Raw genomic sequence first — 16959 nt, forward strand, 5'->3', positions numbered from 1 at the left:
TGGAATCAGCATCAACCACGCGATAGATCCTAAAATCCAGCTGACCCTACCAACGATGAGTACAAAGCATTCTCATCTGCAGTTTTAGGGGTCTGATCCATAACCTTTTTGGGTTCTCTACGGCCTTCCTTTCCCATGACATACGAGCTCACTAGATTTGCCATATTACAAAGCTGCACCTTTCTGTTTTTTGCTTCTTCTGCATCACCTTCCCAGCAAGTCTCAGTTATAATTTCAACAGCTCCATCGACTTTGTCATCAGCCACTAGATTTCCATTTTGTAGAAGGACCAAGTACGCTTGTTCAGCTGCTGACTTCCGAATCTAGAAGAGGGCAAGTAAAATCTGATAAGCAAAGGGCTGGTTAACCAAAGAGAATTTATCATACTTGTTTCTCAAGCATTCATATTTAATTCCACAAGCTGAGTTCGGGTTGAACATCCGAATCAAACTCTAGTGTTGTTTTTAATCTTGTTTTAAACCATGTCAAGGAGGTAATAGCTCCACTAGAACACAATACTCATGTGTATAGTTTATATAATATGTTAGAAAAGAGTTCCTCGACCAACTTATTAGTGTGATTTCTTCCACAACTGGTTCATAGGAGTGAATTTGGCATGACGATTAGCTAAAAGTGACAAAACTATCAGATGAGTAGTTTTCAAAAAATATAACATATAAAAGAACTGGTGATATAAAAATAATTCAAAAATAAAAAATAAACATGTCGATCAAATTTGAGTAGCTTGTAAGCGCTCCAGTTCAACTAGGGATCGACTTAAAGAACTCAACTCAAACATCATAATTGTCATACCATATAAATGTACAATAAGATTCATGAATGATCTAGTGGGCATCATTTGGAATAAATGACCCTACCGTAAGATCAACAAGTTGCGCTTTATGCAATTATTAAGAAACAAAATAACGTAAAGTCTGAGTAGTACAGACCTTTGGATACCGGTGGGCTAGGAAACTCAGTAGATCTGCGAATGCCCTCACGTTGATAGGATCTAATATTGAAGCAACATATCCAAGTATAGCAATTCCTGCATACAACTTAGAGAAGTCCTTTGATCCTCTCAGCTCTATCGCAAGAGAATCCAAAACACCTAAGCAGAAGACTGGAGTCTGGTCCTGAAATTATAATATAGGATGCATTATTATTTGAGTCGTGCATACTCAACTGTTCGTCAATTAAAAGGCCCCGTTAAAAACTAAATTGAGGACGAGATTAATGACAATAGACCGAAAAATTACGGGACGAGCATAGTTATTAAAAGCGTGCGCTTGGGTTATTACCCAGGTGCAACACTTGAAACAAGCGAGCTTCCGCCTATACGCGAGGCATTCGAGAGGCGCAGAAGCGTGCACTTTAAAGAAGTGTACTGATATTTTGTAATGAAATAAAAATTAACTCAAGCCCAACCAATTTTGCAGCTCAATTAGCAAAGTTCATGGCTATTCAATCATATAAAAAAACCCTATTGTTACTCATTTATGCAATACTTTTTTATGATAAAGTTTAGATGTTCTCTATGCAAACTTTTGTTGTAATCTCCCTCCTATTGTCGGTCATTTTATTGAATATGATTATCTACAATGTTTCAGTTCCTTCCAATATCACCATTATAAATCAAATGGTGTTTTTTAGTTAAATAAAAAAAGAAAAACTAAAACCGAAAAAAGAAGAAGACATCTTTGAAGAAAGATATGCCAATAATACGGGTCACTGTAACAAAAATATGTTTTCCATCACAAGATAAGTCATTGTCATTCAATGATCTAATTTCTTCTACACTCATGACTCACCATTGTTTTGGAAGATAATGATGATATAGTTGAGAAAGATAAAGAGGAATTTAATGATTTAGATATTTGAAGTTTTGTTCTTAACATACTATGAATTTATGACTGCCTAATGAATTTTAGATGATTAATGTTTTTTTTGTTACGACACATTATCTATGGATGTATTTTTATTTATATTGTTTGCTATTTTTGTGAAAAATATTTAATTTATATAATATTATAGTATAAATCACTTTATATATATTGAATTTTAAAATTTATACCAAATTCGCTTTCCTTCGATAAAGCATGCGCTTCGTTTTGCGCCTCAGGCTCCAGGATACCTTAACGCTTTAGTGCATCTTGCGCCTTAAATAACTATGGGAAAGAGACCTACTTGGATGAGTAGAAAGAGTAGAAACAATTTCAAATTTCACGAGGAACATCATTCAAGCCTAAGTCTTTTCTTTTCAAACAAACTAGGATTATATTTCTCTAGAAGGATTCGATTTGGATGAAGTATTTGAGTTTGGATTTCAAAATTAAACGAATGTTGTGCGTGTGCATTTGAAATTTAAACTTGATACAAAAGCTTAAATTAAGAAAGGATGAATTTGAAATCCCTATAAATCAAAACATGCATACAATTAGAAACAAATTCACAATTATAGATCTCAAATCCTAGTTCAAGTTGGTCAATCAAACCTCACCCAAAGGTTCGCATTCCGAGTTATGGATTTGAGTTACATGGGTTTAAATCATTATTCAACTCCAGTGACTGTTTGTCAACAAAAACGAAGGTTTTAAAAAGGCAAAGTATGACAAAGTGTTGTGGTAAAGTATTAAGCTTTATAAGCTCAAGCGTGCTTGGCCGAAGTTCAAGTGTAACAAAGGAATTTTTTATTTCTATATAATTTTAATTACCTCAAACCAAAAGATAAATAAAAATAATACATAAACATAATAAAACAACGACTGAAATGCATAAAAATTTAATATTTGGAGGAAATTAATGAAGTCGGGACTCAGGTCCTTTTGGAGGAAGATCTTCAGCTTGTTAAAAAATCAATTCGAAAGTTTTAAGGAATTTCATTACTAACATTTTAAATTACCGTAATTTAAATATTAAAACTAAAAAACAGATGCTTGATCAGATATTAAACACGCTCGATGCGGTCAACCATATGTTGACCACTTTATTTTTTTCTTTTTGCCGAATCAGGCCTTTCTGCCCATGCTTCATGCTTATTCCAATGTAAGCGCCGCCTAAAATCGTTTCTTAGAACATTGATAAAAACAAAGTTGAAGATTTGAAATTCCTTTCAATTTGAGGAAGTTGAAATTCATTCTAAAAGTTATCATCTCAAATTCACAGATTCTCAATCCATGTTCATTTAAACTCCTTGAAATCCAAACCTATCAAACCAAACACAGTCCAAGAAGCCCTGAAAAATTAGACAACTACAGATACCTTACTAGAAAATATGACAGATGAGCGATATTAAGAACTGAAGTGCTGACGAACCAATATCCATTTTCATAAATGGAAGCACGCAGACACCGAAAAGCAAATCAGGAATGGGGCATTATTCATATGCATGGAAAAGATACGACTAAGTACAAAAGCATATTCGCCTGGATGTGTGTTTATCAAATAAATGAAGAGAAATGTCATCGTACTTCTTTTTTATGTACTAAAAACATTTGCAGTAATTAACAGGCCAACTACAATAGTAAAACCGATAGCTCAATCAAGCCAATGGAGAGAAAATAAATTCACAAAGTTCAACAATAATTGAAGGGAGTAGCAGACTGACCTTCATGTTCAACAGTATTTTTTTGCTGAAAAGAATCTCTATAGTCTGATATAAAGATTAATGAGAAAGATTAGTTTTCAGGGAAAAAGAGAAAAATATGCGAGCATGAAGAGGAATTTTGCAGAATATATTATAAAAATTAAACCAGGTGGGACAAGAATCTTAAATTGATTTCAATTATTAATATGATGGTGACTTTTTCACATTAAACGTTTTGTGAAACAAAATACTTCCAAACTTCAATTTTGTAGGCCATTAGCCAGATGGCTCGTCTTTCAGTTTTTCCATTCAACTTTATCTATACATGCAAAACTTTAGAAGTGAGTGAGTTTACTCTTTGTATTTGTTCACAAAATTGATCAGTTATATTATTTGGGATTAAATTGGTAGCCATCAGGATTTTTCTTTTTGTTCTATGTATCTTGCTAATAGTTAAGTGGCTATGCTATGGCATATTCCATAAAACCTGGTGTAAATGTACAGATAAGTATTAGAAATAATAAGGTTTTTTTCCCTTTATTGTTTTCAATACATAACTCTTTCCACCCTTAATTTTTTCTTGCTTCTTTTCTTCCTTTTTCATCAGGAAGAAACCATATAGTGGATGTAGATTTGGCTGGAGTAATCAAAAGGTCTTATATGGTTTAAAACACTATAAATGTACCATTCACACTGAGACAATAAAGTTCAACCGCATTACCTTGAATGTGGGTATGATGACTCTGTCACATTTCCTGTACTGCTGAAGAACCCATAAAATGTCCTCCGAAAAACTAACAACTCTGGAATCATCGTGGATTTCAGTTTCCGCACTCTGAAGATAGTCTAACAAAGCACCAAGAGATGCTTTTCTCAAAGAATCTTGCAGTCCACCAATAGAAATGACCAATCCAGACACGAGATATTTACTATAACAACTAACTTGAAGTAGTTGAACAAAGCTAGGGAAAGAGAAAGATGGTATCTGTATAAAAAAATAGTATACATCAATAAACTGAAGAGTCTACATTCCACAAGAAATTTACGTTCTTGTCTTACCCCCAACTTAATATTGGCCTCGCTGGGAACCATACGTAGAAGAACTTCCCTTTCGGGTATATGTGGAACAAAAGTTGTTTCGTTATGCAGAATCCTGTGGAGAATCCTTGCCGCAGATTCTCTTAATTTGTCCATCTTCTCTACAGCTTGCTTGATAATGCTTCCAACTATTTTATTGGCCAAAATGGAATCAAAGTACGTGTTAGTCAAACCACTGTCTGAGCAATCCTTTTTGTGAAGTTCTGTAACCGATCTTTTTTCTTGCTCTATGGAGTCTCTTTTGCACAGAATATATGTGCACCTCTCAAGACCATCCATTGCAGCTTCACGAACCCAAGAACCTACGTCACCCCTGTTATCAGTGGAGTAGTCATCTAGAGCTTTAAAAAGACTGTTCATCACTTCATTCCTGATTAAAAGGAACAGGGACACCACATCTTCTCCATTAATGTAGCCAGACAATTTTTCGTCCTCAGTCAAGGTTTCACAAACAAATATGAGTCCTTTGACAGCATTCACACGTGCTTCAGCATCTCTATCTCCAGGATTCTCCTGGGAACACCAAAAAATTCAGACAGAAATTGTCAGTTAATCTTAGATGGCTAAGTTGCGCGTGGTTAGTAGAGACTTCAGATCTTATTTTCCCAGAAGCTAGAGCAACCAATTATACCTCAATTTCACATGAATTGCAGAGCTTTATTATCACAGATTTCCACCCTTTAATCAAAAATTCAAAAGGCAGGACACCTAGAGCAAGGGATGAGCCTCGTCTTGCAGCCACATTTGAATCAGCCAACTGCTCAAGATATTTTGACAATATATCATTGATTTCCTTGCCATCAGCGGATAAATAGTAGGCACTGATGTAATGTTTCAGGGCTTCAACAGCAACATTCTGAAAGAAGTCGAAAATTAAGAATTAGGAAGTATTATGAACACGCGGTTTGAATCCACTAGAGGTTATTTAGTGAAAATAGAGACCTGTATGTGAGAATTAGGATGTCTTAAATTCTCGTTAATGGCATCAAGCAAACTTTGTTTTACTTTTGCAGTCAAATATATTTGAGCTTGAGCGATGCAGTCAATGAAGCGAGAAACGGCAGAACGCATTATTTCTCCTCCTTTGCCACGATATAGCCGTGCTTTCTCAATGGCAGGAACTATACCAGCAGCAAGTTTTTGCTTTTCTGAAACAAGAATCTTACAAGGTCAACTCTAAATTCACCCTCCTAAGTAAAGTTTCTGTTACAAATGCTGATTTCATATGAAAAAATTCCAAACACCACAAATGAACTTGTTATTTTTAGACATAGATTACAATTTTTAAAAAAATCACACAGGCACCCGGTCTGAGTCGAACCCAAAACCTAAACATTAGTAGACCAACTCTACAACTGAACTGTTAGGTTTTCCCTCAGGATGATGGTTATGAATTTTATCAACCCCTTAAAGGAGGAAAAAAGGTTAATCATAACACACTGCAGCATTAATATTGTTAATAGGAGCTACATAAACTAAAGAAAACTCGATCATAAATGGAGAAAATTTTTGCCATCAAGAAATGATGGCTGGAATCGTTATAGTGGCTTTAATTAAGAATTAATTATTAACAAAACGACTGTAAAGGCGGTAATGAAACTACAGCATATAACATATTTCCTTAACTTTTAGCAGCTGTATTAGTTCAATCTATTTAGTTCTACGCTTGTCTAGAAGAAAATATAAATAATGCACCAACAAGTATTTCAACAAACATATAAGCAGAAAAATGAAAATAGATGAAATATTTTTTCCTCCAGAGAAAATGGAGACGTCCTTGAAAAGAAATGCTAAAAATTGAAAAACCTGAACATGCTGCAACATGAAACACTTGCATAACATGTAGTTTCAAAGTTTTGAGCCATGCACAAAAGTTCAAAACAAATAGTGAACAACATACTATCGATAAATTAGGCATGATTTGATCAGATTAAATATGTCATGATTTTATTTTATTGAAGTAATTTTAGGATTAGAATTATTTCCGTATTTATGAGATTTGGTAGTGTAAGTTTCTTCTATTTACCAGTGTATTAAGATTTGAATCATATATGAAAAATAAAGAGTAATTTTCCGTCTTTCTCCTTCATTTTCCTCGGTGCATTATTTATACATAGTAATCACTTACCTTCAGAAAGGACATAGTTCAGCTCATTTAAAGCTAAAATGAGCTCTCCAGCAGCTAAAGTTGCACCGTGCCGCATACATAAATCAGTTGATAGAGTACAAGGAACTAATCTCTCCAAAATCTTATTGGCAAAATAATCAGGCTCATATTTTACAAGAGCAGCGAGGGCACTGGCTGAAAGCTCTCTCAAAACTTTATCCTGCATATTTTGACATAAGTTGCATACATGTTACAGAAGCCAACCAGGACCAGCACCAACTTACATAGATGAGCAGATGAATAAGTTTTTTATTTAAAAAAATTACAGATGTTACTAGTTCCATCAGTCAGGCTGAATCTAAGTATGAAATTTTCATTTTAAAGGGCGCTGCTATTAACTAAACAGAGTTGTGAACAAAGCAACTGAGTTAATTTTTTATAGACAAATTAATAGACAGCTGTTCATACAGCTACTTTAGAATTATGTGAACTCATAAGATCCATTTGAGCAAGACAATATTATTGCGTACCAGAAATAAGACAGGCACATACACCTAGCTTAAACATGTCTTGAGAACAAGCTAGCATCATAAACACCCAGATACAGCATTTGAATGTATTCGAATGGGACTATATTTTCGAAGATACATTTCTGTTTCAGGCAAAGCACATAAAACGACTGCCTTGTAGACCCAACTTCACAAAATTCTCAACTTCATGCGCTAGTAAAAAACTAAAGAACAAGCACTAAACTACTTAGTCAGCTGCAGAAATAGATACCAGAACTTAATATACACAAACATCAGCCAGCAATTTTTTTGGGGTCTTTAATAACAAAGGTCAACTGCTGCAAGATAATGATCAAAACAGCAGTAACCAACTGGTAGTACAATGTGCTAACAGGAAGTTGAATAATGTACAAGAGCGTAAAGTATGTAAACTTTTCCAAAACCCATATGCCGCAAGCAAGGAAAGAACTTCAAAGATCATAAGCACCTGATTGTAAACACAAAAAGAAACAGATGTTAAGGCGTCATTTAGTGGCATTGATCTCGCATAAATTGTTTCAAAGTTCTTCAATGTAGCTGAAAAAGAGCCTTGAGCAGAGCAGTCAAATGTTCTTATTTGAATAAAATTATATTAAATGATTGGGAATTTCCTGGAGCACTCTGTCCCAAGCTATTTGGTGCACCTTCCATCTGGCGATATCGCAAAAAAAGTCTCAAAGATGATAGACTCTGTGGCAAACTATTTACTGCACCCTCCATTTTGAGATAACGTAAAAAATGTTTCAAAGATGACAAATGGAAGTTGAAAAACATTTAGAATCCAACCAGAAAAATTGAGAACTGCAATCACGTAACTCGAGTAATTTGAATTTGCAAGAGACTGGAGGGTAAAGAAAGATTTGAACTTTCAAGCTGAGCTGCCGAGTTAAGCCACAAAGATCATAAAACTTGCAATTTTGCAAGTGGAAGTGTGAAAATAACCTCAGACAGAGAGTGTTAAGCAAATGAAGATCCAAACTTGTGAATAATACTGATCTTAATAAGGATGATCTGATTTGGCTGAAAATAAATATGGGAACAGAAGCACAAATAATTCACTTTGACCTCTTTTCATACCATCTTGGTGTCTTTAATTTGGATGAATAGATTTTTGTTTCAGTAAATATAATTAACTTACTTGTCCGTGCCTTTTCATGAAAGTGAGAATGATTATTGCATCAGTATATTGGCAAAAAGAAACAAAAAGGCCACATCATTTGTGACCCCACGTCTAACTCCAACTCCAAAGCATATCATAAGAAAGAAAATGGAAAATAATAGATCTTGCAATTCTCCATCCCAAGACCCAATGTTCATTCAGGCATCAAAGATACATCATAACGAAGCGAGAATAATAAATAAAAATAATACGCAGATCAGATTGTACATACCCAATGACAGATCTTACTTTGCAACAGTTCATTCACAAATTGATAAAGGTAACCATTGTATTGAGCGATGCAGACAGCAACGTGAAGATATGAGTTTGCTCGAGAAGAAAGTGCAAAATAATCAGCTGTGTTAACTATATCGATGCCATGAAGGAAATTTCCTTGCCTCCCAACATTTTCCTGGAAAGCAGCAGCTGCTGCTCTTCTGCAATTAACCTAAGCATTGTGCTCAAAGCTTAAAAATTATTGATATGACGAGCAGAAAAGGAAATATGAATATGATTGTCCTCTTAGCCAGAAAATTGTGCTATAAAGTTTAGCACCTCGCGGTCATAGCAGGCAACTGTTAAAAGATGTGGTGAAAGCTGCTCCAGCACAGTTTTCATGTCTCTATGAGAATATGCACGACCAAATGCCCAGCAAACATAAGCAGCAGCATCACGCACGTGAGATCCCACACTATGAGGTCCTCTTCGAATATCATAATGCAATGCCTGCAACAGGAGTATTTATCAAACCTCTTTAGAAGGAAAAATATGAGCTTCAAGCCAAACATATTTATTCACCTTGAAGGAGAATTCCCCAAATTGGTAAAACCAGCTCGACAGGAATGACAATTCAAGGGATATACGAAAATTTAATGTATTTGCCGCACATGAACAGTAAAAAAATGTCCGTAATATTTGATAATACATAGAATTGCCACAGCACAATGAAGTATACTAGAGGTGTAATAGTCCATTTAAGGGACAGGTACTTACACTCATTTAAGGGACAGGTAAAATTTGCCACTATCAGTTCCGAAAGCTTTCCGAGGTGTCTATAAAAGTATTTCTGCATTGTCCAAGTTGAGATGTATTGCAGTGGCAGCATGTGTCTCAACATATGGAATGCAAAGAATCAAGCTCTTTTTGAAGAAGAAATGATGTGTCCCGAGGATATCATTTGGACAATCAAGATCCTTACTATTTGATGTTCGCCAAGTCATCTAGATATATAGGCTTTTGATTGTATTAATATTATTTATGTATGTTGTGTGTTGGTATGATCATCTTTGCTTGTTCCTAGAACCTGGGTAAGTCCTGTGCAGTTGGTGATGGTATCGTTGGTTCTATTAGTTCGATATTTTCTATCTCCTGGGAATGTCCAGTTTCACTAAAAAAAAATCTGTCACACCACATTGAATTTTATTAGGTACAACGATCAACTCAAGGGACAGGTGAAAGGTTTGCCTCAAAACTTCTTGTTATAGAAAAGGAGCAACTATAGAATCACATTGTAGAGGAAGTATTCAAAACATAAGCCCGGGTAATCGAAGCATTAAAGACCAAAAGAGTATACAAAAACTGGCAACCTTGACATGATATACAGAAGCAATTAAATAAATGGATGCACCATAAGTAAAAGGTGGGAGAGAGGGAGGAGCACAGGAGAATAGAAATGTGTAAGTCACAGCAAAACTTAAACTATCCCATTAAGAGTAAGCTTAACCTTCACAATTACTGGAACTACTTTAGAAAGACTGGTAGGTAAGAGCAATCCTCTACGTGCCAATTCTGCCAATGCCAAGCATCCACCATGCCATGAACCATCTCCCTGCAACATGACAATGCATAAGCAATCCTGATGAAAGAATAAGTCATAATTATGCCATTATTCTCTTCGATGCCCCGATAATACTGAGCTACATAGTGCATAAACAATGACACCAAATCTTACCTGTTTTACAAGTGGTTTATATGTGTGGCATGATAAATTAAATATACCAATCCTGAGCTGAAAATTTTTCTTTCTTAATCAAGTTTGGGTTTCTGGTTCTTCCAATTTTAAGTATAATATTGCACCTCAATTTAAAACCACCTTGCTGGAATGGCCAACTTGACATAATTTCCTAACTTAGGAAACAATTTCTTCTCTGTTCATGCTATTCATCAAATGAGATTTCATCTTACCATTCTCTATTCTCCTAATCATACTAAAAACTATAAAATATTCAGATTTACAGTCCACCACTTCAATCAGTTTAATTTTTTTCGCTGCTGGGGCTCCTCGTGAAGAACTAGCATCCCAACTATTCTGTAGAATAAATGTTCTACTAAAACCAAAATTTATAGGGTTTGTAGTCATGAGCTGATGCAAACTAATCATCACCTAAATATTAGATATAGATAACACTGGTGGCTCATCCAGAAAATGGACAGATATATAGGGGTAGAGGGCAGAGGGATGGAAAAAAATCAAAACAAAAAAAATTGAAACAGGTATTCCATCCTTTCCTAAGATCTCTAGTATTTACCCATCCATGTATAATTAAAACACAAAACAATACATTCATTTTGGGTTAAATAAACAAAATGACATCAAATAAAACTGAAGCCTAAGTTATCTATCACATTGGGTTGCCATACTCATAGTGGACAGTAGTTTCAATTGAAAATTATCGATCACCCGATTATGTACTTCAACCAGATTTACTCTTACGAATTTTCAAAGGAGTTGTGGCATTCTGCAGGTTTTGCACAATATAGTTTCATTAAAATTTCATGATAGTGCTTCCAAAAGAAAATATCTATCGATAAATGAATTTATATTTAATTACGCAGTGCACTAAAAATCATCCTATAAAAATTGAAAAACACCTGTAAATTTGAAGAAAAAATTGCCTTCATACCTCACCAGGGGAAAAGAGCTCCAAAACAGATGACAGGACTTCATCTGAAAGACAATACGTTAACCGTGACATAACACGACCAATGCCTTTAGCAGCAGACCATCGTACAACAGTGTCCTACATACAAAAACAGAGCACAAACTAAATATATCAAGAACACAGCTATTGCAATTACGCGATGAGATGAATAACGTTAGTTCTACACGCTTACGCTACATATATAAACAAAAACATCACAAGAAAAGAGTTAGATGATACATCATATCATAACTATCCATGAAGAAACCACCTCAAAATATGTGATGTGGTCAGAGCAGTTGAATCTCATCCTCTAAACATACCGTGTCTCTCAATCCTGACAATAATAGTTCGATAATATCTTCTAAGATTTCTGGAACATCCATCTGTTCCTCTTCAAGGCAGCTTGTATCTTCAGAAACATTACAACTTCCAATATTCACAGAATGACTTTCTCGATTACCATCTTGTTTCACTTTTGAAGAAATACCATCTCCCAGAGTGCTGTTACTACCCTGAATGAAATGCAAAAATAAATGGATATATTATTTTAAAAACTCAGGAAAGTATTGTAACAGAAACCAAAGATCTGTTCAGATGAAAAAACACTTTCAGATATTTCCTTGCAAGAAAAAGTTAATTTGAGTAAATGATAAGCACAAAACTGAATCTTAGGCAACAAATGCAAAAATGTTTTGTTAGTCTCAAACATCAAGCCACTAACAATGCAAAGAAACTGCTGTTGAAATTAAACTGGAGTCAAAGAGAAGAAACTAGAAAAAATATTACATCAGAATTTAACAAAGAGTGCAGAAACTTGAAATGATCCTCTCATATAATTTATTCCTTATAGAATCAATGTTGTGGCTATATACAGATGCACTGAGTCAGCATTCAAAGATAGGGAATTCGGAATACAGATAAAATTATAACTATTTTCCCTTCCACGAAGAAGGAATGGCATAGATTTCTATTTATCTTATCTTACCACATATCGCCATGCTGGCGAACGATGAGGCAGGCAAGTAAGTCCAATCCGTTGAGTTAGCTTTACTAGATACTTGCGAAGTAATGAACTTCGAGAAGCAGTAGGAGATTTCATCAAAGCCAATGTGTCATTCCATAAAATTGGAACCACATTCAATAACACTGGAGGGCTACCAGCCTGCATTTAAGGAAAAATACTCAATAAACAAGACTTGCATTCTGATTGGAAAGAAGGAGGGATCAGGAACAAATATTATTATGATCATTATTTCACAATACTGGAGCAAAACAGCGTTCAAGTTAATCCTTGATCAACTATGGTAGTAATAAACAAAAAAGATAGCATGTGAAAAGAAACTTTTTTAGAAATTCATTCTTTTGCACAGGTCTAGACCTTCTTTTGGCGCAATTCCAAATCACAAGACCACTTTTACACTGTTTTTGTCAAATTCCTTTTCCAAAGTGAACAGCAAAATTTTCATTGTGACTTTTATTTTGACTAGCAAAAGAACTATATGGGAAAAAATTTCAATTTTCATACGCATGTAATTAACATTATAAAAAATTAGAACCAATAATCAGTGGAAATTGGCCCCTGGGTAAAGCCAGTTAAATACATATATCTTGATCATCGGGACTGAAAATAATGGACTACTTATATTGCATAAAAACTGAGTAAAGAAAATTACATGCCAAGTTAAAAGTAAACCTTGAAAATGGCAGCAAGAGCTTCCACTACTCCTAATAATCGGAAATGATCTCTCACAGTGTCCTCCATGGATGAGAGAATTTCATGTGACCAGTCAATAAAGCTGAAAGAAAACAAATAAAGCTAAAGAAATAAGTCAGAACATCTTCATATGAAATGATATATTTGTTGATAGTCACTTCAGTGTTGTATAATCTGTTTAGGTTGCTTTTGGTAATCTTCCTTCTGACGAACATGAGAATGAGCTCCACTTGGTTTAAACGAAACAACTAATTCTGGTTCTCAGAGTTGGGTTAATCTTAAAAGAAATCAGCAATAAGTCCAAACCCTTTTTGAATTTAAAACTTTGAAATGATAATTGGAAAAAGGCACAAAAACTTTGGCAAGGATTTTTCTCAATCATATCATTAGTGTTATACGTACAGAAATCAATTAAAAGGTTTATGGTTCCACTCTTACAAAATGAATTTACATGCACTCAACAAAATGGTGCATGTTTGCCACTGACAACGATAAAACACCTGGTAAATGCCTTCGACATATCCGGGCGTGTTAAAAGCTTAGACAGCAGCAATCCAGCCATGGTGCGCATAGGTCCTGCATTTGATAAATAGTCTTTACATAGTCCTAAAATCCTCATCACTAATGGAGGCAGCTCATCTCTGCCGGCATAACTGTCATTGGCTATACTAGTATCAACAGAGGATATATCAAAAGGAATCAAAACTAATATAGAAAGCCACAGCAATGTGATGCACTTTGTCTCCATCTCTCCAGTGCTTTCTTGCCTCAATGATGTTGCAGCACCTGAATCATGGCACTTCTCCAAAAGAGCTACAGCAAGTTCGAAATCAGAAACCTGATGGGGGAAGAACTTGAGAACAGACTTGTACCCACAGACAGTTACCAGGGAATAAAGTACGATACATATAGGTTTGAGTAGCTCGAGAATTTTATCAGAGGTGACCCCTAATTCGGCAGTTCTTGTGCGAACAATTGACATCAGAGGTGAAACTATAAGCTCAAGATAAGGCTCTACCAGTTGCCCTTGCTCTTGATATTTGTCCATCTGCACAAAATAACCTTACGATAAGTAAGGCATTTGCCCAAAATCCATTACATCTGACAAAAATCAGAGTTCAATAGCCAACCATTTGGAAGCAATCTTACTTGCACCAAATCTATCACCTGCGAAATACTAATGCTCCCTTTCAAATTTTGTAACAAACGTAAGACTATACAATAAATGTGTCCATGATGTCAATTCTATCAAAATAACCACAATCTTCAGATAAAACAGTATTTAGTAGGTGCAAAGCACAATTCTATCTCATTCAATGCCAATTGTGAAAACTAGCATGGAATCAGAAATAATGCCAGGGCTCAGAAATACAATTTTTTTAAGTGATCTCATAGAGGACATATTAATTTGAATAAACATATCTGTTACATCCTCAAACTTCTTACTCTCTTTCTCCATCTAAATACTAAAGGGTCCAAGATTCTTCCCCATCAACCACATAATTCAGTCACAATCCGGTGTGACAGAGTAGTAAGTATCGAAGCTTCAGAGCCATACATACACACATCAATAACACAGTCTCAGCAGTTTGAATGGGTGATTAAGTTCGGCAAATAGAAAAAATATAAATAAATACTAGTTGTAAGTATTATGCCGTACATTTCATACTTCATATAGAAAAAAAGTGCAAATAAACAAACTTTTCTTAGAAGCAAATAAGCACATGCTTCTCCAATGTAACTCTCAAATAAATTTACTTCTGACCAAACTTATTCGACATTTACCCCAAAAAGGAAATTAAAATGCAACTTATTTTCCATTTTTCAGTCGAAGAACACACTTTTCACATACCAATCAGCTATCCCAACACAGAAATGACGCAACACGCATTACAACATCAAACTAAGCAATAGTCGAAGACTGTAATTCCAATAGTGTAAGCTTGAAGTATAGTTTGCAAAGAGAATGAAGCATACAATAGACCGGATCTTGTAAGCGGCAGAGAGATCCGAGAAGCGGCGGGCGGAAACGACGTCGTCGAGGATGGACCTGACGGTGTTCCATTCAATGAGGAAGTATTTGAGCAGAATCGTTTCTTTGGAAGCGAGCTCGTCGTCTTCTTCTGCTTGAAATGCTGCTGATACAGATATTGGCTCCTCCGCCATCACCATTTTTGAGCTCCGATCGCTGCTACTGGCTCTGTCGGTCGTGCTTTGGGAAGTCTGGGAGGTTCAAACGATAAATTTTCATTCCCCCTAGCCAGGATACCATATGGGCTTTTTACAAAAATTTCCATAATTCACATTAAAAAATAAAAACAATATATTAAATAATTATTATCATGTTGATATTTTCATAAATAATTATTTATAGTACATTAAATTAAAAGGAGTGGGAGTTGAGATGCTCAAATTTTATTAAAATTCATAACCAGTCAAATCGCATCTTTATTTCATCCCACACTATACTTAATCGAAGTCAAAAATCTTGAGACTTGTCTTTTGTAAGACGGATCTCTTATTTGGGCCATCCATGAAAAAACACTACTTTTTATGCTAAGAATATTACTTTTTATTGTGAATATCGGTAGGGTTGACATGTCTCGCATATAAATATTCGTGAGACTGTCTCACAAGAAACATACTCTTAATTTAATTAGAATTAGATTATATGAATGCATAAGCTTGTCATTATGGCGAGAAACGAATCGAACCGATTCGCGAATTTTTTGAGCTGATTCGATAAATATTTTATACATATTCGAATTTATCGAACTCGAGCATGTTCGATTTTTTTTTTTTTTTTTGCTGAACTCGATCCAAGATTATTTTATTCGATAGTTTATGAGACGCTCGCGAGTCTTAATACTTTATTAATATAATATAATTATATATTAAATATATATACATTTCAAGCTTTCGCACTTTTCGAGTATTCAAGCATTCACTCTCAAACTTTGTTATCCGAACGAATAGATTCGAAGTTTTCAATAGAACTCAAACTTGAATTTTCTTTCGAGACAAACTCGAACAAAAAAATTAAAATATTTCGAGATTCAATAGAACTCGAACTCGGATATACTTAATTCGAGTTTAGTTCTAACATTAAATTTTATTAATATTCGGTTCGATTCAGTTCATTTATATCGGAATTCAGCTATTCATTGTGATTTACGAGCATTTGTAAGAATCATGAATTAAACGGAATTAAGTTTAAAACGTGGAGAAACATCGGCTTTTTTAAAAAATTATTATAAATTAATAAAAACATTTTAAAAGTGTTGCAAATTGAAAATGTTTGTAAAAATAATATAATACGTGCAATGCTGCTCCGGATTCTTAATTTTTTTAAAAAAAATTAAGAAAAATAGTAATCACGGGAATCCGCGACCACTGCCTTAGAATCCGTGACCACTGCCACGGATTCAGAATCCATGGCAGTCTGCCACAGGTTCTAATCCGTGGCAGTAGGTCACGGATTCTAAATCCGTGACCTTTTGCCCTTCTATTTAATTGCCCCGAGTCTTTCAGAGTTTTTCGCAATCTTTCAAACACATGCACGTACAGCGAGAACGTTTCGGCATTTTTTCTTATTCATTCGTCCAAATTTTTTTTTCTTTTCGCTCCGTTTTTTCCGCCACATTTCGTGTTAGTTGAATTCCTTTTCGGTCAGACGTTGTGTTTGTAACTTATTTGTCATCGATAATTGTCAGGTATTAATTTATTTTATATTATTGAATTAATGTTGTTTTATAATTTATTTTTTATAAGAATGTTTAACATTTACAGGTTATTATATTGTTTGTTGATTTATCATTTATTT

General features: G+C 34.7%; 1 protein-coding gene across 1 annotated transcript; it reads right to left on the reverse strand.

The window, feature by feature from the left end:
• Nucleotides 1–15414, reverse strand: LOC142531290 (tubulin-folding cofactor D). Its single transcript, XM_075637386.1, has 17 exons — nucleotides 15114–15414; nucleotides 13637–14184; nucleotides 13116–13218; nucleotides 12408–12584; nucleotides 11743–11934; nucleotides 11402–11518; nucleotides 10222–10326; nucleotides 9054–9224; nucleotides 8731–8946; nucleotides 6813–7011; nucleotides 5627–5832; nucleotides 5316–5540; nucleotides 4646–5197; nucleotides 4308–4571; nucleotides 3608–3652; nucleotides 951–1136; nucleotides 1–323 (listed from the first exon to the last, which is right to left on the reverse strand). The coding sequence occupies exons 1-17, from the start codon at nucleotides 15306–15308 to the stop codon at nucleotides 30–32; spliced, it is 3795 nt and encodes a 1264-aa protein (XP_075493501.1). The 5' UTR covers nucleotides 15309–15414; the 3' UTR covers nucleotides 1–29.
• Nucleotides 15415–16959: the final 1545 nt, after the last annotated feature.

Source organism: Primulina tabacum, chromosome 17 (genome assembly GCF_025594145.1).
Source record: "Primulina tabacum isolate GXHZ01 chromosome 17, ASM2559414v2, whole genome shotgun sequence".
NCBI classification, from domain to species: domain Eukaryota; kingdom Viridiplantae; phylum Streptophyta; class Magnoliopsida; order Lamiales; family Gesneriaceae; genus Primulina; species Primulina tabacum.